This window comes from Sitophilus oryzae, unplaced genomic scaffold, assembly GCF_002938485.1.
Source record: "Sitophilus oryzae breed Bouriz unplaced genomic scaffold, Soryzae_2.0 scaffold_1512_pilon_pilon, whole genome shotgun sequence".
Classification (NCBI taxonomy): Eukaryota; Metazoa; Arthropoda; class Insecta; order Coleoptera; family Curculionidae; genus Sitophilus; species Sitophilus oryzae.
In genome coordinates, this window is record NW_022146184.1 from 1,786,830 (window position 1) to 1,812,603 (window position 25,774).

At 34.8% G+C, this 25,774-nt stretch overlaps 1 protein-coding gene across 4 annotated transcripts in view; it reads right to left on the bottom strand.

Moving 5' to 3' along the window:
* LOC115878464 (FERM and PDZ domain-containing protein 4) overlaps positions 1-25,774 on the bottom strand; it is a 208,742-nt gene that overhangs the window by 156,593 nt on the left and 26,375 nt on the right. For 3 of the 4 annotated variants that reach the window (XM_030894982.1, XM_030894980.1, XM_030894983.1), the window contains exon 2: positions 601-884. In XM_030894982.1, the coding sequence (XP_030750842.1) occupies positions 601-812 (212 nt within the window). In that variant the 5' untranslated portion in view covers positions 813-884. Of the gene's footprint in view, positions 1-600; positions 885-17,032; positions 17,177-25,774 lie in introns of those variants that run through there. The other variant, XM_030894981.1, reaches the window with a different exon arrangement.

Sequence of the window (25,774 nt, forward strand, 5' to 3'; positions counted from 1 at the left end):
ATAACTTTTTATTTATTGTTATAAATGACTTGTTTTTCTTCTATCAAAGTTCCTATGTCACTATACTGTTAACACAATGTTTATTAAATTGTAAGACAGCGCCCCCTAGCGTCTACGTTGAAAAGCTAATTATTATTAGTTTTATGGTATAATGGTATAAGGAACGCTCTTTTAAAAGAGCCTTCGTTTGTGGTATTTTGATCATCCAGTCTGGAGTTATCAACATTTAAATAAAGACTTACTGAATATTATAAAGCTATTATTTATAGTACGTCTAATCCAGACAAAATTCTGTAAAACTTATATTTGCTTATTTTCCATTTTATATATTTTTTCCATTATATTTATATTTTATTTTCCAGTTGCGACCTCTAGCGGCCGTTCTACAAACTTAGTGGGATACCCTGTACAAGTACACGAGTCGTGAGAGTCCGCCTTTAGATCATAAGAGTGAATATCGTAAAGTAACACTGTTCTGTAAACCGTCCACAGTTAAAATCAAAGCTAGTATAATGCTGTTCATATTCTGGCAGTGTTATTTTTTGTACCTCGATTTGAACAATATATCTAACGCGAAAATAATGAATTTCAAGCACTCACTTGCAATAGAACAGTCGGCCGTCTTTGGTGACGTGCACGGTCCAGCCGGGGGCGGGCGCGCTGTCCAGCAAGTGCAGCGCCCGGCTGCACTCCTGCTGGCGGCGGGCGTCGGCGGCGGCGGCCGAGCCATCTGCGGCGTCGTTTCGATCGGCCGACGTCGCCGTCACCGTGGCCCGCCGCGCCTCGCCCGAAATCGCCGTCTGGAAGAGCATGGCCGGCACGGCCCCCGCGGTCCGGGAGGAAGTGGGGCTGGGCGGTGTTGTTCACGTCTGCTGGTTGGATAACTGGAAGAAGAAAAATATAGGATATATTACAAAGTATACATTCATTCAATTTTGACTTAGAAACTGCGATTTGTAAATTAATATACCAGGGTTTCCACAGATCGATCAGTGACAGGATATCTATACTAATATATACATACTGATCCTGCTCACGATCCTGCTCAAACCACTCAACGTAAGAAGCTCAATTTTGGCATACAGGTTGATTCTAGGGTGTAGAGGTTCGATAAGAAGGGATTTTTCGAAATTCCAGTTCCAAGAGGGTGAAACCACCAAATCTAATGGAGTATTCGCTCCTTCTCTAGCTATATTGTTTGCTTTTTCATTACTTTCCATCCCTTGGTGGACTGGCATCCAGAGTAAGAGGACTTTACTTGTTGCCTAATTTGTTCAGCTTCTACAGCTACAACTTCTAATTTGAGGATTACTGAGATAATAATTGCTCTTTAGGCTGCTTGACTATAAGGTGGCTATTTATTGTTTCCAATAATTCCTATCTAAGGCAACTTGTACATATGTTTTGATAGCGTAGAAATCTAATGAATTTTTTTATCAAGGTTGTAAAAAACATTAATTTGCTTGCTTATTTATTATATCAATTTAATTCTATATTTACGCTACATTAAAGATAAGAATATATATTAAAATTGGCTGAGGAAAATATGATCTTCCGTGGTGTGATTAAAAATGGCTTTCTTATAAGATTACATTCTGTAACGTAATCCGTCCCCTATCACTTTACAATATTACATTTCAGAAATGTCACCGCAAATACGTCGTATTAAAGAGGTAAGCTTTTAAAAGCATCAAAATACCTGTTTTCAGCCAACTATATTTTTATAGGTACGATCTAATAATAGTATATACAGGGTGCTGCAAATTCGAGGTACGAGCATTGATATCTCGGAAACCGCAATTGATACGAAGATGGTTAAATTGGAGCAAAGTTGCTCTTTGAGATGTTCATCAAGATGCCATCTAAAAAGTTTTAAAAATTTCAAGGATTGCTGCGTTTTTTGGCAACAGAGCCGGACTTGAAATTAGTTTAAATAAATTATGTTCAAATGTCCGAAACCAAAAAAATACTAAATGTGGCATATCATTGTACTCAGAAGATTGTGTTCTTTCAAAACCTGAAATAAAACATGCAGGTCCGTATTTAAAAAAAATTAAGTTGACCTCTGTATCTCACAAATTATCAGCTAATTTGAAAATCTAAAAATGCCATCAGATAGCCCTAATAAAGTGGCTATGAGAATGTGTAATTAGTTTTTTAGATTTTCTGAAAAGTAACGACAGGAAAAATAAAATTGATTTTCAAGAAATACGGTTTTTTTTTTCAAAAAACTTAGCAATCCTTCAAATTTTTAAAACTTTTTTGATGGCATCTTGGTGAACATCCTAAAGCGCAACTTTGCCCCAATTTAACCATATTCGTATCTATTACTGTTACAAGATACCAATACTCGTACCTCGAATATGTAGCACCCTGTATAGAAAGAAGTCTGGCATACGCTAAATAAATAATAAATGTATTTTCCCAACCGTCTAATATTAAAGTTTACTTATGTCTCGAAATCGTTTTAATCTGAAATCCATTCGAATAGAACTAATGAAAAAGAAGCGACGGCGATACGCACCATCTGGATCTACAAAAAGTTTAAGTGGAGAATAAATTGAAAACATGACGTAATGGAACCATTACGTCTCCGAAAAATATTTTGTCTGGGCTACTGTTAAAACGAAAGCCCGGAAATGGAAATTATATTGGGATTCCTTATCCAAACTCATTTTATTGTTCTAACTTCTGCCTATGAATTTGATAAAATGTGCTAGTTAAAAGAAGCATAGCTGAAGGTATTCTTTTTTCATGGTTCTCTCAAAATTACAGTTAAAATTCACTAACAATGATCTTTCTGTTGTAATTGTATTAATGTCCTTAACAGAGGATGAAATTTAAGTTTCGGCAAATGATATAAAGTCTTAATCATATGCCAACAAGACATTGACTCATAAACGCAGAAAGCAAACTGGAAATCGCTTATATCAATTACCAAACACTCACTACCTTACCTTATAACGTTTTTAAAATCCGTTACTTATTTTTCAATACCGTGCTGGCAACTGTTACTTTTGGGTCGGCATTTACATGTGTGGAAGTAAATCGCATAGGGATCTTATTAAGTCGGAGTGAGAGAAATGCGACCGACCGACAAGACGCGCGACGGTGTGCTGTTGCGGCGTTGCCGATACACCTTTCTCTATCAAGTAAAGTAAAATCACGATCGCAAACCGCTTATTTTTAAAAGACTTTTTTTTAAAGAGATAACTAAATAAAATCATTAGACATGTTTCTGAGCATCTGAAATGGAATTATAAGGATATCGTTAGGGTGTCATTTTTTTTATAATGAGAAAACGGCAGTAATCGCGATAATTTAATAACTCAAGAACCACTTTAGATATTGAAACTTTTTTTTATTTTCAAGATCGGATATTTTATAATATGTTTACATAAGAAAAATTCGATAAGGTTGTTTTTTTCCATTCAAAAATTGTAAACAATCCATCCATTTACTTTTAGAGCATAGCAATTTTCAGCAATCGTGTAATTTTTTTATTGATGAAGATTTTTACATACTGTCTACAAAGAAAATACAGCAGAAATATTAACAAAGTTCTTGAAAAAACTACAATCTATTATTTCAAATAGATTTCGAGATATCGATTTTTGAATTCAGAGTTCTAATAGCGCGACCACCCACTCAATTCCACTTCTTTTTACCAAAAATGCAAGTGTTTCTAGCTTGCACTTAAAAAAATTCGAGCTATAGGGAAAATTACAACGACTCGTTAATAAATAAACAAATTAAGTATCACGAGACGTAATTAAATCGTGAAGCTGAACGCATGATGTACACCTTTCCTTAGAACTTTAAGTACTGACAGAGGTCTGCAGAGGTACTTATTGGGTCGGCCGCTCGACTACGACAAATCTGCTATATCCCCTCCCACGTCTCTTAGCAATATGTGCACAGTTTCTTAGTTTATTTCATGTGTTTGGCAACGTGTTTACTGTCCCCTCTTTGTTCGGTACATTATAAAACGCATTGTACTCTTCTTACATACGGAAATCTCGACTCAAGACTAAGCTTTGCCAGCCCTTAGTATACTCTAATGCGGCTCTGAGAACATGCACAGTGGAAGTTCCAAGGGACCAACGCAAAAGGAAACTACAGGAGAGGCAGCTGACCTTTGCGCCGAGACCAGGCTCCACAAGAAGTGGTACCACCTCTTGTAAGGGTCGGAAGACTATCTCTAGACACAACAGGCTACACAAGTTTCTAGCTATACCGTTTCTGACCAGCTAAATGAGGACCCGCTGAGAGTAGATCTCAGCAGAGCAGGAGTACGGAGATTTTTTTGTCAATAACAAGGGGCCGTCCTCTGCCGGCCCTGCCACCTGTAAGGCCTATTGTGTTTATCCCCTTTCTATATCTGCACCCATTCTCCTATCCCTATACCCTGCACTAACTTATGCAGGTCCTTGATAGGATGGGAGCATAGCTCCTCCGGTTCTAGCCTAGCTTTCCCAAATAAAAAGATTCGCTTGCGATCCAAAGCCTCGCAGTGACATATTATGTGCTCCGCTGTTTCAGGATCTTTATCGCAGAGTCTGCAGCAAACACATCCTTGATCCTTGAACAAGCTCAACCTTGAGGTTGAGCTTGTAAGTCAGGTAACACTTGACAGACATGTGTCCTATCAAGTGGTCTGTTGTAATACGCACTTATTCCTGCTAATCATTAGCAGTTCTTTTGCTAGGTCCTTGAATAAAGGCCTTACTGTGACTGTGCCCCTGTCTGTTTCTTCAGTGGATATTCTGCTTTTCCTTGACCCAGAGTTTTAGTGCACTAAAGGCCATACATTTGGATATTCCCAGTACTGGCTCTGGGCCAAGATAGGATGCAGATGATCCGTGCCCGGCTTTTTCGTTGCCTTGGATGCCGCTGTGGCCCGGCTCCAGAATAACTTAATTCTGTTCCTCCGTGCCAGAGCTCCCAGTTCACCTAGGCATTTCCAGACGAGAAAAGATCTGTCTGTACCTCTATTGGCTTAGTATTGGTGATTATCATAGATAGATAGAAAGTTAAAAAGCTTCAATTAACTAACTTTTTATTACCTATCTCAAATATCGCAGTTACATATATGTATGCAGGGGTGGATGGAGAAGTGGAAACCGGCCCGGGAATAACAGGCCACCGGCCCGAATCCACAAAAACAAAATGACCATAACGAAGAAACATATTTTATTTATTAATATACAGGGTGTCCCAGAAATAAGTGCAAGTATTTTAACTGGTAGTATATTTCGGCCTCAGAAACACGCCTATTAGTTTTTTTGGCGAAAATTTGGAATTTTTTGAAGAAATTTTTGGAATTTTTTTTAGTTTTAAGTTAAGAAAACATAATTTCTTGATAATCTGACAACTGACAATAGGTAGTAGATTAAATGTACATGAAAGAAAATACAGAAAAGATCCAGTGGTTCTCAAAATTTAAGCAAAAAAGCATTTTTTGTTTAAATTTTCAAAGTAAAATTTTGGTTAAAAAGGTTATTTTGGGCTTACTTGAAAAACGGTAAAGAGAAAAAATGTTTATTTTGGCCAAATCTACCCCCCTTAAAATATATTGCACTTATTTCTGGGATACCCTAGATAAGGGTCAAATCACCCCAAGTAAGGGTGATTTTCGCTCGGGCGAAAAAAACTCTTTTGCCTCCGATTTTTTCAAAATATTGAAATTGTCTTGATCCAAATTTTTATAAAGATCAATATCGGGTCGGACATCTGAATTCTTACTAGAAAATAGCTCAGTTTCACAGGGTTCTACTGTTTTATTTCCATTATCGATAACATTTGATCTTGAATATGCTACGATTTTGAATCACGGTTTTGAGAAACTTTAAGACCTCCTGATTCATTCAGTTCATCAGCTGGCCCAATCCTCTATGAAATACATTATTTTTAGATTTTCAGTTATATATTTTCTTACAGATTGTAGAAAGAAAGCCTCTCTTTTCTGGTACAGCAGCAGCCTCGTCATGTATACGTGTCTTAATTCTGGTATAATTCTCATCACGCAACTTTTCCTAGTTTCTACATTTGGCATCTTGTATGATAATGCCATGACTCAAACGAAAAAAACCTAGGCAATACCTAAGCAGTGGATATAAATGTGTTTTAATAAAAGAATATTGGTAAAACTATACAGAATGAGTCTTAAATAAGCGCAAATATTTTCAGGGGTGGTATATTATATCACCACCAGGTGCCATGATACGTCTATGAGTTTTTTATTGTAAAAAAACATGTTGAAAATCGTGCTTTTTCTTTTAACTTTTCCTGTATATTTTAGAAAATTTTTTAGAACTTCCTTTTCACTGCAAATTTTCCCACGGTATAGTTTCTTAATCTTTGATATTACGGCACAAAAAGTGATGCAAATACAGAAAGATTTAGGCGGCAATTTTTTTTTAAAAAAATCAGTTTTTTTTTAAATTCAAACTTTAATAACTCGGTTATTTTGGACTTATTTGAAACACGGCAAAGAGAATATAGTATGTTTTTTTATTCATATCTACCAGCCCTGAAAATATTTGCACAAAGCAAACAAAAAAAACATTTCAAATGGAACAACAAACAAAATTATTAGATGTTTATTAAAATTATAAGTGTCTCAGAGGAAAACATCTAACAATACCTAGTTATTTTAAAAATTGATGTTTATGTTTAAAAGCAACTAACCATTATATTGATGCAAACTGATTAGTTAGTTAGGCAGTCACTAGAATCTTACGTAATTTTAGTTAGAAGATTAACCATTTAATTTTTGCTAAATCAATCTTTTTTTGAGTTCTGATCGGGACCGGCCCACCGGCCCATCTTTCCACCGGCCCACCGGGAATTTTCCCGTTTTCCCATATGGCCCATCCACCCCTGTATGTATGCTTAGAATTTAATGTACTTTAAAATATAAAGATAATATATATCAAAACGATAGTAATAAATATGTAAAGTATAATTGCTATTTAAGTACAATAAAAATTTTAATTAATAAAATTCTTGTTAGATAATTTTAAACTGGATTTATTATTGTGTGTGTATATCACATACACACATATATAAGTGTTAAATGTCACGTAATATAAAGGAAGCCGTGCATAACACAATATAAAAGACAGGAGGGTTGCATAGTAATATTAATAACTTCAAGCCGCCGCTGCACCATTTAATATCTCTTTTACTTACCGTAATAACGTAGTTCATTATTAAACGACATTATAATTAAAAAGGAAGGAAAAAAAGTGGTAAAAGTAGGTAATTAATATAGCGGAAAAGTGAATTCTTGAAAACTAATAATGTTTCATAACTACACTAAAAACAGAAAGGCATATAGTCTGTACAGTGAGAGGATATACAGGGTGGTCCGAATTGTATTCCGGAAACTTCGGCAGCATAATCTGCAGATAAAAATAAATAAAAAAGTTCTAAAATGCTTAGTTTCAGAGATACCGGGTGTAGAAGTTTCATTTTTATTTCGATTTTTTCTAAATAATTTCTGAAGTAATGTCAATATTTGAATGAAAATTGGTGTCTCGGAGTTTTTTCACATGAGAAATTTGATTTTGATGTCAATATGACTCCTACTAGTAGAGGGCGCCACCTACATGTGTTTTAACTGTTTTGAAGCGTAATAACTTTTTGTCCGTACCTGTATAAAACTACCGAGCGAAAAAATATACATCTCTGTGACCTTCTACGTAAAAAATATCTCTTTGTAAAAATCGCTACGAGCAACCGTTTTTAAGATATTTAGAATGGAAATAGTCAATACATGTCATTACTGACGAAAAATAAACACGTTGAGTAGATAGTTCTTTCACTGAAATAAATAAATTTGAAAATTTTTATTTTTTTAAAATTAATCATAAATTTTTCTGCAAAAAGGATGATAAAACGGTTTCGGTTGAACTTTTGGCACAAAAATATTTCAAATTTATGATTTCAGTTTAATAACTGAAATTCGTGACATAATTCAAGATCTGAAACAGAACTCAGCCCCTGGACACGATCAGGTAACTCCTTTGGACCTTAAAAACTTAGCATTAGATATATTCCCGATATTAGTTTTCTTAATTAATAATGTTCTTGAATCCGGTATATTTCCTACGGAGCTAAAAACGAGTAGAATAAAACCTATTTTTAAAAGTGGACGTAAAGACTCTGTCAGTAACTATCGACCTATAGCAGTAGTTAGTGTGTTTTCAAAAATCATTGAAGAAGTAATCAAAAACAGAATGACGCGATTTATTGATAAATACATAAATGTAGACCTATACCAATATGGATTTATAAAAAATAGTGGAACTCAAAGTGCAGTGGTGGACCTTGTAAATATTATATCAACGGAACTAGATAAGAAACAAATTGTAGTTGCCGTTTTTATCGACTTGAAAAAAGCATTTGATGTGCTGAGCTTTGATATCTTGCTGGATAAGTTAAAAAATATGGGCTTTAGAGGAACAATTTTAAATTTAATAAAAACATACCTAATTGGCAGACAGCAGTATGTGAAGCTTGATGGTGGAGTAAGTGAAATTGAATGTAACGATACAGGAATACCGCAGGGCTCGGTTCTGGGTCCATTACTGTATTCCTTATATGTACTAAGTTTAAGATGTTCAGCATGACTGCTCAATATTTTACATTTGCAGATGATACAGTGCTACTTTATAGTGGAGATGACGAATCGACAATTGAGTCTACGGTAAATGGGGACCTGGATCGATATGTGGGCTGGTTATTATGCAACAAACTTAAAATTAATATTGATAAAACTAAATTTATGTTATTTAAGCAAAAAAAACAAACGGTGTAAAACTCCAAATATTAAAATTAACAAAATTACTATAGAGAAGGTAACAAACATTAAATATTTAGGCATAATAATAGATCAAAATCTTAATTGGGAACAGCATATCAGCCACGTAACTAAACAAATTGCTTATATGTTCAGTGCAGCGTATCGGTTCAGGAACTATCTTACATACAAGACAAAATTAAAAGTGTATAATGCTTATTTTTTACCTCACTTTAGATACCTGCTCCCTGTTTGGGGTACCTGTGGTGTCGCGAACTTTGGTAATATTCAAAGATTACAAAATAAAACACTACAAATACTATTTAATTACGACCAACAGACTCACACGGAGACCTTATACAGGGAGCTGGGAGTGTTTAAGCTGGAGGACTTGCGAGAGTTGGAGCAGTGCAAACTCATTTATAAAATAATTAACCAACGTCAAAAGTCAAATACACCATTATCATTCTGCAACAAAAATCATGATCATAAAACGAGACAGCATCTGAACATTTATCTTTCTAACATTACATCTAATAAAGGACTCCATAATCCGGTATATCAGGCTGCTTCTGCATACAACTCATTGCCAGATGACTTAAAGCACGAAGCAAGATATCAGGGATTTGTACGTAAATTAAAAAAAAATATGTAAGAAAATAGTGTAAATAATGTTTATAATATACTAAGTATATAGAGCTGTTGCATGTGCCACTCTATTGATTTGAGTTAATATATAAATATATAGTGTAAATTTAAATTATTGTAAATAGAATACCTGTTTTTTTTATTTAAGTTCTCAATACCAGTGTTTGATATATACACTGTTTAGAGAAAGAAAAAACTATGTTGAATTATATGAACTTTATGTTAAATAAATATTTCAAAAAAAACTATTTAGTCAACATGTTTAATTAATGTCAATGATGACAGGTATTAATAATTTCGATTCCAAATATCTCGAAAACCATTACTCGTAACGATTTTTACCAAGAGACCTTTCTTACGTAAAAGACGTCGTAAATGTATATTTTTTTACTCAGTAGTTTTATACAGGTACGGACGAAAAGCTTTTACTCTTCAAACCGGTTAAAAAAGTTATGTAGGTGGCGCCCTCTACTAGTTGGAGCCATATTGACATCAAAATCAAATTTCTCATGTCAAAAAACTCCCAGACACCAATTTTCATTCAAATATTGACTTTACTTCAGAAATTATTTGGAAAAAATCGAAATAAAAATGAATCTTCTACACTCTGTATCTCCGAAACTAAGCATTTTAGGACATACATTTACGAACTTTTTTACTTATTTTTATCTGCACAATATGCTGCCGAAGTTTCCGGAATACAGTTCGGACCACCCTGTATATGTCAAGTATCGTCTGTCATTTAAATTAACAGTTAAATTATATATAGGTACTTTCGTTTCATGTCATTTTTGAATGTCATTTATGAAAATCTATGATACGTTGGACAGACTTAAAATTTTTGATATTACGAAGAAACCACGATTGCTATAAATCTATTATACCCATAAAAACAAAATAAAAGTAATCGAAGTTTTTATTCCAATACAGAAGTGTTAAGTTGTGTAAACCTGTTGAAGTTTTTGTTTGCTTGTGAAAAGTTCTTCCACTTGGGTCGTTCTCAACTACAATAAAACATAACTTTTGTCGAGAAGTTTGGGAAACAATCGATTACTTCGACGTGAACCGAATTCGAGTTATTTCTTGAAGGTAACAGAAAAATATTCGTTACGTACAGCTAGACAAGAAGCAATACTTTTTTGGACAACTTTATTATACGTCTATAAGTAATAAAAAATTGTACACTAGATATTTTTCTAGCATTTGAGTCCATTTCACTAGTCCGAAAAAGTAGTAAAATAAGCGTTTGGCATTTAACGTTTTATGTAAAACTGGCTAGTAGCCCAGGGCCTATACAGGCCGAGGTTCAACAAATTAGAGACAAGCTGAAATTTGGCATGGAGCTTCATTTTGTAGATCTTTAAATATCCTGAAACCCCAGCGATGAAGCGTTGAGCCCGTCACACCAAAACCACCCCTACAAGGGGTAAAAATGGCCCTTTTTTTACTTTTTCTTCAATAACTCTAAAACTACAAATTTTAGGAAAAAAAGTCACGAGTAAAAAATTGAAGAGAAGAAAATTTCCTACCACATAGGTAAAGAACCAAAATGTTTAGGATTTCAGTGGCGCAGGTGCGAATTCTTTAATTTAGGAGTATTGTTTTAATAACCCACCATTCTGTGTTTAACTTTAAATGAAAGCATTTTTGAGATAAATCTCGAAACCAAAAAATTTATTAGGATACAAGTTCCTATAAAAACGATCTTTTTAATTAAGGTAAGTTACCAGTGGCGGAGATAATTTTTTTAAATGTGCGTTTTTTACATTTTAAAAACATTGAAAAATTGCAGTTTTACAAATAATTTCCCATGAAATAGGTATATTGAAAAATTTACACGTTTAATAACAAAATAAAAAAAACCTTAGCTCAAAAATACACTTCCACATTTGTTGAGTTCATACATGTAATACCATTGCATTGACAATATGCCATAGTGCAGGTGAATCCCATTCCCTTGCATGTACATGCTTTTTACAGCCTCCCGAAGAGCAATTGCAAAAATTTTTCTCTAAAACCCATGTAGGAGCAATGAGCTGGTCTGAATGTATTGGATTCATCTCTCGATTTTTCTGATTCCAACCCCAATCTTGCGGTGGTAAATTGTTATTTAACTAAGCCTGTACTTGTAAGTCAAAAATGAGAATTTAGTTTAACATTAGAATGCAACATTTAACTTACCTGATGAAAAACTCTTAAGTCCATGATATTTCGCACTATTGAGGTAGGTGGTAACGACGCCAAGTTGAAGTTGGTATTAAGACTTCTTTTAGCTACGTACTGTTGATAAAGCATGTATCTGGCACTATCCAAATCTACTTTTTTTGTCGAGTTTTTAACATATGCTGCTATAAAAAACTGAGATGTAGCTTCTTCTAACTTCTCATTTGTAGCATCGGGATTATAAAATTCTTTTAATAGCTCACATAACTTTTTCTTCTGGATGGTGTTCACTAAATTAATCTTCCCTTTATTAAACACAGCAGACGTTGTGTCACAACCAGATATAGCGTGGACACTAAGAATCACATTCTTCAGATCCCCCAATTTTTGTTGTAAGGCCGATATGTCGATTATTTTATTTGGTTTTGACACCTTTCCCGGACGAAATCCGAGACATTTTCATTTTTGACAAAATCGACAGGGCGGTGCCGAGGAAATTTTTTGACGAAAAAAATTTGGATAACCGATTTTGATTATTTTATAATATGTTGTAGACCCAAACAGTACTTTACAAAACTGTTTCGTTTTTGAGATTTGCACATTTTCTTCTCGAGATATTCGCTGCTAAATGTATCGATTTGTTCGCACATTTTATCAAATTGCTTGAAATCTATTAGAGAGATCTTATTTCGCTTATAATATATAATCAATTTTTGATTTCTAATCATAATTTCTCTTGACGGAAGATAATCAAATGCCAAAATGACATTTGTGGCAAATTTTGAACTATAATTAGTGAAAAAGTCAGAAATATATAACTTTTCCTACTAATTGACAATGTCTACCACTAATTTTGATGTTCTGAATGCATACGTTGAAATTTTTGTTTTGAACGAACTAATTGAAACCACTAATTTATTCCACTAATAGTGAGGTTCTGAATGAAGGCTTAAAAGTATATTTTTAGCATATAAAACAGTCCATCACATTCTTCCTGTTACGAAATTAAATTCTTTGTCATATATCTACCTGGAAGTCGTAAAACGAAATATAAAAATGTCTTGAAGAATTATAATAATATCCCAGATAAAAATAGCATGTTCTTATTAAAACGTTAAATAACAGCAAATGATTTAACAAGAACATCATTAAAAATGACAAACCCAAGAATGTTAAGTAAATTTTCTCAGGATAATCGCTTGGTAAAATGAGTGTAAACGCGACTTAACTTTGTTAAATATTTTTATCGATACGATGTCATATTTCTACTAAAGCGACGTATGTTCGTTAAATTCTCCATTTTAGGTGAATTCGTGGTTAGATGCAGATATGAATTAATTTGATTAGTTTGTTAGGATTAAAACGGACCTTATGGAAGCTGCTTCCTCCACGAGATGCAAGGCTTTGTCGTTGGTGGGGAAGCAAGGCTTTGTCGTTGGTAGTCAGCCGCTAGGAGAAATCTCCAACGGCACTTTAGCTGGATCCCAGTGGAGCATCTCATTATCTTGTGCCTGGCTGTAGTATCGTGGCAAGGAAATCGTATACCAAGACGTATAACGATGCCGGATGGGACTACCCTGTCCGTCATACCAGATTCACCCTCTACTGTCTGTGATTATGTATCACGGGCAGAGGGTGTGCGAGGGTCTTAGCTTAATCTGACAGGACCAGGTCAAAGGGATGCGTGGCTAGATAGAAGACTAGCAACTACCTGTCTCAACCTTGTGACGCCAGGGGGCAACACATTGTATTCTCGTCTTCCTTACTTCTACATGCGGGGCTCTGTAGAAGTGGACCGACTAACCCTTGCGGTGTATCAACAGCTTTGCAAGAACTCCAATGTAAGGATATCGAGTTGGCCAGTCATCAACTCGAGGGAGAAGAGCCGTGGTCAGGTCCTCATAATAGGGATTGGCCTGAAATCCAAGAAAGCAATAGAGGAAGAGGGACGTTATATATCCTAAATAGAGACCAAGTTAAAGAGGTAGAGAAAATGGAGACAGATCCTCCAGCGTCCACGTCAAGGCTACCTGACGTGGATGTAGACAAGCTCCTCGAATGTGAAGGGCACGGAAGGCTAAACCACCGTGGAAGGATGTAGGTATATCCTCGTAGGGTGTATATTTCTTCTATTAAAAGCACAATATGATATTCTACTAATTAAAAAACTGTCTTCTTAAGTACACTGTTTAGATTTAATTAGTAATCGAAATGATAATGATAGATTATTCTTTTATAATTACGATGCCATGTAATTGCTAAGTCATTATAATTATTACAGAAATTTAGATGTCTAATATTCATACTAACAATTTATAAAATTGTTGAATTGGTACTTAATAAGTAGAAACTAAATAAAATAAACTGACTGGGTTTCTTATAACTTTTTATAGTGGAAATAATCATAATAATGAAAAAGGAATCATAATAAAAGTGAAATAATAAAATCGTGTTGCAAGACTTGGCATTTTTTACATTCTATTTTTTGGTGGGATTAATATTTTTAATCTTAAGGATTAATATTACCAGCAGATGACTAAACTGAGGTCTGAGTTGTTTTGCTGCATCGTGTTGGTTTGTGTAAATATTTTATTGTAATATCAGAGGTTCAACCTTAAATTGTTTATATAAGTTTTATATTTAAATATATATACGTCTGTCTGATATCATTGCAAAATATTTTCATCTTCGATAACTAGGTGATTTAGTAGTTTTTTATTTTGTTTATTTAAACTTAAGCTATAAATATTTAACTGAAAGGTTCCTTTTAAATTATAGAGCAATTTAATTAGCATATTAAATCTATTGAACACAACCTAATAGGTACCATAAAAATTACCAAAATCGTTTGCTAGCAAGAACGATTTGGGGCTTCTTTAACAGAAGCTATTTAAATTATTAAATAATAAATATACTGCTTCATATTAATAATACTCTATGCTTATAAATAATGATACGTATTAATATATGTGTGTATAATATATGTATCTGTTTATACATATATTTCTGTTACAACTAATACACAGCTCGGGATTTCTACTACCAGAAATCAACAGAAGAATTAAATTAGCATGGAGTACTTATGGAAGAAGAACTCAATCATATGATTTTTCGAATATTTTCTTCTTTAGAAGAAAATACAAATAGTGGCGTACATAAGTCAAAATATAAAATAAAATACATATATAAAACACAATTAACTTAAAAATTAACACAAAAGACATAAAGTTAAAACCATCATATTAGATGGGTATACAATGACAGTTATATATTCTAGTTAATACATTGTAACATAAAATATAGGGTGGGAGTTTCCAGTTCCCACATTCTGTTGTAGAAGGAGTTTCCATCAATTGAGATTAATATGTATATCACTTGAAAGAAACTCCGTCGTGTCATACAGTGGATTTTCAAGTAACCAGCCACGAACCCTGCCTTTAAACACCTTATCGGACAATAGTTTATACCCATCCGGGAGTTTATTGTAAAACTTCACACCCCAGTAGGTCCATCTCGAGACCTTTCTAATCTATGTATAGGGATACTGAGGTGCTCCGCCCTACGAGTGTCATGAGAGCCGTGCTAAGCATTTGTGGGATATTTTTCCGTATTGGCTTTAACATATAATAGATTTTCCAATATATAAAGATTTGGGAGAGTAAGTATATTTAACATTTTAAAGGTTTCCCTGCAATCATCCCTGTAGCCCAGACCTCCGACAACTCTCACAGCCCTCCTCTGAAGCGCGAAAACCCTGCGCCACTGAGGTGCGTGACCCCAAGCCAAAACAGCGTAGGACATCACAGAATGAAAAAGAGCGTAGTAAGCCGTCCGCAATACGCAACAGGAAACAGTACCTGACAAATTACGCAGAACGAAAGCGCGCTTCTTAGCTTCTTGCATAGTTGCTCAATATGAGCATTCCATCTCATTTCACTGTCCAACTGAACCCCTAAAAATGGAACAGATTCCCTGGAGAAGCGACAGTCCTCAGGCACACTCCTCAAAGAAAAAATTACACGATTTGTTTTGGCCTCATTTAAAACTAGGTTATTTTTCCGGAACCAGTCAGCCGCCCTCGCTTGAGCGTCATCCGCGCCTCCCTCTAGGTCTTTTAGTTCTTTTCCTCTGACCGAGACCGCTGTATCATCTGCGAACATAACGTAGTGGTTGTCACGTCGGATATGTGGTAAGTTGTTTATATAAATCAAAAAAAGTAAAGGACCCAGTACTGAGCCTTGTGGGACACAATTTTTAAGAGGTCTTGGGTTCGACCACACACCATCAACGACCACCCTCTATATTCTGTCCTCCATGTAGGATTTCAAAAGGGCAACACTACCCTCACTAAAGTTATAATAGTCGAGTTTTTTAATGAGCAACTCGTGAGACACACAATCGAAGGCTTTACTTAAATCGCAAAATACCGCGCCAACATGTTTCCTACCCTCAAAGCCATCCAAGATGAATGACACGAGGTCCAGAATAGCCGCCACAGCGCTGCGTCCGGACCTGAAGCCGAACTGTTGGTCGTTCAGCAATAAATACTCTTCAAGGAATAACGCCATTCTTGAGGCCATACATTTCTCAATGATTTTTGAAAAAACAGGAAGCAGTGAAATCGGACGATAATTAGATATATCATTCGTGTCCCCCTTTTTGAATACTGGTACAACAACAACCTCCTTGAGACAACATGGAAAAATGCATTCCCTAAAGCACAAATTAATAATTTTTGTTAGCGGTATAAGGATAAGTTCCCTTACATCTTTATAATCCTAACACTGAACCCAAATTTGTCACGCGAATCTTTATTTTTTAAGTTAAGTATTACGTCCCTGACCTCATTAAAACCCACATCTCCGAACTTGAATTCCTCATCCGGCAGATGAGTAATCCGAAATGGAATATCTTGTGTAGAACACTGTCCATTTCCGACCAAGACATCCGCCACACTAGAGAAAAAATCATTAAATGCATCGGGACCAATTGTCATTGAGATATTTTGTTTCTGCTTGTTTGCACGGTTGTTATTCACGATTTTCCAAATACTTTTTGACTTATTTGTTGAGTTAGAAATAAGTCTATCATTATATTCCCCTTTCGCGACTTTAATTGCCCTTCGATACTGTGTTTTAAAGCAGTTTCTATTGTCAAGCAGTTCTTGGGATGGGTATTGTTTAAAAAGATCATTAAAAAAACACAGACGTTCTCGCATTTCCCGGAGTGTGTTATTAAACCAAGGAAACATAGTCTGATTTTGTTTATTTTTATATATTTTTTCTGGCAAAGAAGCATCAAAAGCTTCTTGAATCTTATCACAAAAAAGTTTGCATTTAGTACTAAGATTTATGTTGTTTTTAGATATAAAAGACCAGTTATATTCTTGAACTAAAGTAAAAAAAGATTGCTTACCTCTTTCAGTGATAGGTCTATATTTCCTCATCAGTGTCTTGTTATTTGTATCGCTATCTATTCCAAACCGAAGCTCTATTAAGTTGTGATCAGACAGACCATTGTCGATTATTTTGATATCGGTAAAAAGAACATCGAAGTTAATAAATAGGTTATTTATACAATTTCCGCCGCGCGTACCAGCACTCACCAATGCACGACATCCATATGATTCCAGCATGTCATCTACCAACACTGACTCGCTTTGTTTTTTACCAAAGAGTACATTAAAATCGCCTACAATAATGATTTTTCTGCGATGTCCCACACTGTCAATGGCTCTACCAAGTTGAGTCACAAATACCTCTATACTTTCTCCAGGAGATCTGTAAACGCAGAATATATAAATATTGAGACTCTTTATGTAAGCACAGCAAAGTTCTATGATTTTTTCTATTGAAAATTTCGAGATTTTAGTAATATTATTAGTTCAATAGTAGAGTCAAAAAAGGGTGGTTACCCACCTCCTCTGGACTCCTCCCTACGAAAAAATTGAACCCACAACAAGTCCAGATATTTTAAGTTCAGCTGACTCACTACCGTCTAACCAATGCTCAGAGACACACAATATATCAAGTTTTTTGTCACATATATACGCCTGAATTTCATGCAGTTTATTCTTAAGTGATCTAAGGTTTTGATACATTAATGTAATAGTTCTCAAAGTATCATTTGAATCATTCTGATATTGCACTTTAGATACGTAAACACCGACAGAACTGGTAGTATTGTCATAATTAATATCTTCTTTGTTGTTTTGCAAAATATTTATTAGTTCTCTTCCGAAAAAACGGCGAAACTTGAGCATCTTTAGGCCATATCTCTGGATCCCATGCCTTATCGTAATTTGTTTCATCAATAATTACCTTGAAAGATGAGAAAAAGTTGGTATTTCTTGATTCCAATTTCTGACATTCTACTTCTGGGAAGTGAGTTTTTAATAGTTGCTTGAGTTGGTCTTCTTTTACATTTGGATCTAATTTAGACACGAATAAAAATTGTTTATTTGGTATTGCACTAATTCCGTCACAATTTACCGCACATCCTATTTCTTATTATTCCTTTGTATGTTGTTTTGTATCCTGTTTTCCTGTTTAGTGTTTCCATCGCAGTTTAATTGTCTAGATTGTGTTGATATTGTTGTTTGTTTTGATTTAGCAGTAGAAACCAGATTGGACTGCGTCCTGTCATGAATTTGTCCATTTCGGCGCGTGTTCGGATTATCCCTGGTAGATCGCAGTTTTGTTTGTTTATTTGGCGGTTTGTTAATCTCACTAATAGATGGACTGGGTTCCTGCTGTTGTTTAGAACGCTTCGAAACTGTATCCGCAGAGGCAGCACTATCTTTACTCAACACTCGATCGATAGAATCATTATTCACAAATTCGCCAGGTGTCGGCAGTAGGTTTAATGACACTCGCTGGGCGGTGTGATCGTTTCCATGGAATGAGCTGATCTGGAGTAGCACGCTGTTAAGTGTTCTTACTTGTTCTTGGAGAAAATTAATATTTTCCATTAAATACTTTATGTAATTATCTTTTTCATCTATAATCTGATGCAAATAGTGAAATGGACTATGCTGAGTCTGAATTTCTTCTGTACTTCCGAGCAACTTGTTAAAATCTCGTGAACCTACTTGATATCTTGAACTGTCATTTTCAAGTGTTTTGTTATCGCTATCATTTATCCGTATCTTATCACAGCATATTATTGTTTCGTCGTCCACTTGTTTCACGTTTCTTAGGTATTTACCACATCCCAGGTGCATAATACACTGGCAGTTTACACATTTAGGACCCGATGTAGGTGTTTGATTACACTTTTTACACTTTTTGCTCTCAGGATCTTCACGCGCGTTCTCGCGGTTCGCCATCTTGATTACTATAATAAGATCACAAAAATTGCAGCATGGTACCCACGAGGAATTAAGAGATCTAGAAAAAGACCAAACCTGAGATGGGACCATGATACAAAGAAATTAGCAGGAATAACTTGGGCCCGCATAGCCAATAATAGACAACAAAGGGCCCAGCTACAAAGAGAGTATCTAAATATGTGGGGGAGGCTACACCATAATTTGAAATGGGTGAATAAGCTGAGTATGATGATGATTATGATGATAATGAAGATATTTCTGTTTTGCGTTCGTTAAATACCTTTCTAGAAATATATACTGTTTTGTAGTAAAAATCATAGTTTTCTATAAATAAACTTTTACACATATTCAGAATATGTTTTCATACGCGCTACTGTTTTTGTAGTGGAAACTACTATTTTCTATAAATAAACTTTTACACTTAAGCTGAATAGAAAAATATATCGTAATTCTACGTTTACATCAAATTAAAGTCAGATATTTCGACGATTTTTCACAAAAACAATGACACACTTCTCACAATTAAAAATGGAAAACATCCGGTATACAAACCGAAACCTGAAAATAGCCTCAGTTAAAAATATATCGCACCTCAAAACGGTGTAAGAATTAATAAGAAAAACATTGGCTTGTTAAAGTTGGAATGGTGAAATCATCGTTATGTAAGATTCTCTCTGATGAGATGTTTCTTTCAATTGTCTAGGTATATTCATTTGTTAAAAGTATTTTCATCGCTCAGTGGTGCGGTTGAAGCGCGTAATTACTTTTAAAACTAGCTGCTTAGTTTGCTATTATAAAAATTTATTGTTTTTAGTGCATCAATTAAACAGAATTTGGAAAATTGTATTGTGGAGTTTTAATATTAACAACATAAATATTATTACACAAACACATATTTGTTATAAGAATTTTTTTATTACATACCGGATGCGTCTCGAAAGTGGCTCACCCCTATATCTTTTTTATTTTTTCAGATAAAAAAGCGAGATCTGGTATGTTAATACACACACCGGAAAAATCTAGAATCTAGGGATATTATTTTATTAAAGTTAAAAATAAATGTTTTGAATAAACAACCACATATTTGTAGGCCGATTCTTTCTACTTCGATTGAAACGAAGTAGTCACACTAGTTATTTCAAAATTTGGGATATTTGCAGAAGTGTTTGTGCATTTTTTGTCAAATGTATAAAAAGCACCTAGCATCAATTGTTCGAATTTATCCTGTACTGGCTATGATTTTATGATAACTGGCCAGAATTCATTCAAATAACTCTGTTTAGTATTAAACGACATTATGGAGCGTAGACATCTTAACAGAGACGAAATGCTAAGGGCCATGGGTATGCTCGAAGCTGGAATGCGCCAAATCGACGTAGCTAGAGCATTAAATACAACGCAAAGTGTAATATCGCGATTAAGTGTACGCTACCGTGAAAGTGGCGATGTTGCTGAAAGGCACACAGGGCGACATCGTATTACTACCCTTCAGCAAGATTATTTTTTATAATTAAATGCTCGACGCCGACCGACTCTTACAGCACCAGCATTAGTTTAATTCTCCAGGAACCACATAATGTAACCGTTAGTCCTGACACTGTTCGCAATAGATTAAGAGAGGTCAACTTAAGAAGCAGACGCCCCTGAAGAACTCAACCCTTAACGAGAGGAAATCGAGAGGTAGGATATTAGTGGGCTCAAGATCATGTTCAGTGGTCGAATTAACAATGGGCCAATGTTCTCTTCACGGATGAATCACGCTTTGGAATTCATCCGGATTCGAGAAGGCTTAGGGTATGGAGAGAACCGTGAAATCTTATTCGGTTGGATCATGTTCAGGAAGTGCACCCTTATCAAGGTGGAACAGTTATGGTCTGGGGAGGAATCCAGTTAGGCCGAAAAACCGATCTCGTTTTTCTTGAAATGTTTCTAACAGGAATCACATATCGTGATTTAATTCTTGAGCCTGTCGTGTTACCATATGCCAATGATTTTGGGAGAAACTTCATTCTCATGCATGACAATACACGGCCTCATACAGCCAGAGTGGTAAGTGAGTTTATCAATGCTCATCAATTAAACATCTTACCCTGGCCGGCACAATCTCCTGACCTCAACCCCATCGAGCACGTATGGGACGCGGTCCAAAGAAGAATTTTGAGAATGAACATGCCTCGTGGAACTCGTAGGGATCTGGTTCGGGCCGTGAATGCAGGGTGGCAGGCTGTATGAACAGTAGAGGAGGCCATACCCTTTATTAAGTAAAAATGGTTTTATCTTTTTTATTTTAATTCACAGTTTAGAATTTAAAAAAATGTGTGTATTTTTTTGAGTTCAATAAAAATCAAGGTAAATTTGAAAAATTCGGTAAATTTCGCATTTTTATTTCCAATACGTCCTGTAAACTATTTGTTTATTTTAATTTTATTATATCAGAGATGCAAATAATAAAATTACTGACGATGGCTAGATAAAATTGTAATATCCCTAGACTTTTCCGGTGTGTGTATATGACTTAAATTGCGATTGATTGACGTATTTAATTGTCACTTTCTGTTTGACCGGAAATGACTACAACTTTTGATTTTTAAATGGCACCTTCGGTACTTTATTCGATAGAAAATGTCATCCTGAGTAAAATGACATATCATATTATGACAACTTTTAACATTTCCGCTTAAAAAATATCGTATTTTAAATTTCACTCTAGAGTGCCATGGCTGTGTTCAAAACACTAATTTTTAATCAAGGAGCCTTGGAAAAATAGATTTGATCGTCTAATGTTTTCGTGTCTTGTCCTGGCCAGTTAAAAGATGTCCAAATCATATTTTTAATCATATCTCATTTTCTTCAAATGGAAGAAGGATGGCTCATTAGGATGTTTGGAAAAAACATTTTTTTACGAATAATTTGGTACCACACACTTGGTATTTCGAGTCAAATTGTCGTTATGAACCAAATTTCAAATAAACCATATGCGAAAATGTCAAAAGTTGACATATGATATGTCATTCTATTCAGAGACTCATTTTCTATCGAATAAAGTAAAGAAATAACGAGGGTGCCATTTAAAAATCAAAAGTAGTAGTCATTTTCGGTGAAACAGGAAGCGACCAAAAACAATTGAATATGTCAATCAATCCTAATTTATGTCATATACTAACACATCAAATCTCGTTTTTTTATTTGAAAAAATAAAAAAAATTATAGAGGTGAGCCACTTTTGAGACGCACCCTGTATACACTTGTGTCACAATTGTAAATTTTGTTTTCTAGATCACAGGGCATTGCAATAAATGGCATAAAAATGGAAGCAGTTCATGAATAGATACATACCGTGTGTTACATCGTCGAGCTGAACATAGAAAATCCCATGTCAATTTTAAAAATTATAGATAAGTTTTCCTCATTTTATTTTACAGAAATATTAATTGGAGACTTTTTAAAGAACTCCTTAAAATGGAGTAAAATATTAATTTTGAATAATTTATACGAATTTGTTTTTGAGTTATAAGACGAACAAAAATACTAAATTAGGCGAAAATTTAACATTCCAGTTCTGGTCAAACAAAGTTATGTCACAATATGGTAAAAACAAAACAAACAACGCTTTATTGTACAAAAAGCCAAAACAGCTTCATCGACAAAGCACTCACAATTCAAAAAAATGTAAGTCTTAAATTACAAAAACAAAAAGAATATGCATGGACAATTTTAGAACAGTACGCAATAAATAGATATAATTTTAGAGTTAAAAAATATTAAATACTTGACCTTTGACCAGTGTGTGAGATGATCAAAATTTTAAAATTCAAAATTGTGCATAAAGCCATATTGCTTGGTGCATTTCAGTTGATTTCCGTTTGTCAGGATGGCGTTCATTGAATATCTGCGCAGCCCGATTGCCACATTCATTATTTTTAAAATAAAGTTCGATTATTTCCACTCTTTCTGCAAGTGAGTACACCATAATTGTTAAAAAGTTTAACGATATTGAAAAGATCTTCAACCGCTTCAACGCACAAGTCACAGAACAGCCATCTAGCAACTACCGCACCTGATCGTTCAACCTTCTGGCAAGAGAAAAAATGCGTAAACATCTAGAAATAATAAGAAAAAACTGCAAATTGGTCGAAGGAATTTATCCTTATCGTAACTCTGATAAATGTTTAAATAAAATTTTCAAATTTCAATCCTTCATATTTTCTCAATGGCTCGACCGATTTTCAAAAACGAAGCGGGGAAATATAGAGAATAGAAAGCCCTTTTCATTGCGGCGCCACTTGGACCCCCCTTCCCATTTGAAAAAAGTTGGGGGATGACACCCCCGCTTAGAGGGTTGAAGATTTTGCAATAATTTTTAGGGCAAAAGTTGTCCCCCTCACAAACAAAATTGACGTGTTTTTGGATTTTTTGAAAAAACAAATACCCTGGCCGTTATGCCTTGCGGAACGTTTTCGATAGGCCACCCTGTATAATGAATAAACTGTATGTATCAACAAAGTAAGTTCATTTTGATAATCTCTGTTAGCTCTTTACTCAAAAATATGCCCATATCAAGTAAATCAAATTTTGTTTAGTTAGGTTAGCAGAGAGAGTTGTTTAGAAAATGCTTATAGACGACAATTATTAACTATATGATACACAGCGAACTCAGTGTCACCAATACTTCCTGGTCGAATATTCAACCACTTACGTTAACCGTTCGCGCCAATTCGGCCAACGTATAGATATAATTAATTAAAATGGCCAAAGCGAGCATAGAAATAAGCATAGCAAACAAACTGGGCGATAATACACTTCCACCTTCCACGCGACTGGTTAGTTGGTTAAATTAAAGTGGTCGATTTAGCGACCATCAACCTATAAAGGGTTAATATACAATATTTTTATAAAATCACACACATTACATTGTCAAATTCTTTGATAATTTCTTTTATTTTGTCAAAGAATTGACAAAGAAATTTGATAGTGTAATAGTGGCCTGTTTCAAACTTTTATATAAGTGAAAAATAAACGGATCATTTATAATATGCTCTTATATGGCTAAACGGATGCAGTCTAGTGCAACAGTGCATGAAATAGGATTGTCGGTTATAGGATTTTAGTTTTCTGTCAGGAGTGGTTTTGAAATATTAAGAATTTTATTATTCGTTAATAATAAAATTCTGGTAATATTACTTATTTCAACATTTGTAAAGCTACAAGTAAATGTATATTTCTTCATGCTAGCAGAAGGCATATACTTATACACTACCGAGCATGAGAATCACCACCTAATTTTAATTTATTTTAGATATTTCTTACTCCGAACCAATGGGCACCTACCCCAGTATCTTTCAGGCAGAAATTACCGCTATCGAAAGATGTGTACAATTTATCTTAGATAAGAACTATCGAAAACAGGAAATTACCATCCTATCCGATAGTCAAGCAGCACTAAACGCGATCAACTCAGTAACCATCAATTCGAAATTGGTCAAAGAATGCCTAGAGAAGCTCAACAAATTAGGCAAAGAAAATAAAGTCCTCCTATTCTGGGTGCCTGCTCACCAAGAGATAGAAAGCAATGAAAAAGCAAATGATCTACCTAGAAAAGGAGCGAACACTCCACTACCCCCACCAGAACCATTCTGTTTTCCAAACGGGAACCAACTAAAAGCGGAACTGAAGAATCTGGAAGACTCCATCCGTAGCTTGGAATGGGTGTCCTCCAACGGTCTAAGACACTCGAAAAAGTTCATCAGTACTTACGACCGAGAAAAATCAAAGGTTTTCCTTGATTTAAGTAAAAACAATCTTCGGATTGTTACGGGGTTTCTCTAACAGTCTCCTCAACGAACACCTCAGTAGGCTGAAGCTGCGAAACAACGGCGAATGCAGATTCTGTGGGGAAAATGGGGAAACACCAGAACACCTTATCACTGAGTGCGCCGAGACGACGACTATTCGTGTCATGGACTTTGGTACGGCTGATGTCGAGGATGGAGAGCTGGCCTCTGTGGAGCCGTCTCAGATACTGGCTTTTGTTAAAGCCCTGAGACTGTATGATGAGTTATAACTCGTTATAACTCAAGAAAGGGGAACACACAATAGATCTGTATCGCGGTGATTAACTCCCCTCCTAAACATTCTACAATTCTTCTAGATATTTTTTATTTCTTCGATTTTTTTCGGCTGTAGCATAGTTTAATAGCTTTGTGCGATGCTTTTGCTGTGATTACTTGAATAAAATAAAGTTCTTGTTTTATTAGGATATCGCGAGCCTTCGCGGGCCCCCTTTATAGTTCATTATTTATTCTTAACAATATTTGCTTTTGTATTGCATGATGACATTAGCATTGCATTGGTTTACATTGCATTAGGGTAGTTCTCTGATTTATACAGGGTGTCTCAGATTTTAATCGGGAAAATTTAATAGACGATAGAACTTGCGAAAATAAAACAAAAAGTTCATATTAACTTGTAAGATTTAAAGCTTCCTTTTCGAGATACAGGGTACCATTAGAATACCAATTATGATATTAATTACCAATTAGAATTTAATTTTTTTCGCAAGAAGTAAGCAAGATAGACAAAAAAGTCAGGAGACAAAAAATAATATTTTTAATTAATAAATCCAAAAATAATATTAAACTAAAAAAGCAGTGGCGTGCCTATTTTTTTCTTTAAAATAATTTAACAGTGATGCCCCACCGCCGCCCCTGGCCATTAAACTTAAATCTAATTACATCAAATTAAGTCCCATAGTAAGTATTATAAACGTGTCAAGTTATATCAAAATCGATTAAATAGTTTTTCAAATATCTTATTTTTTTTTCTTTTTT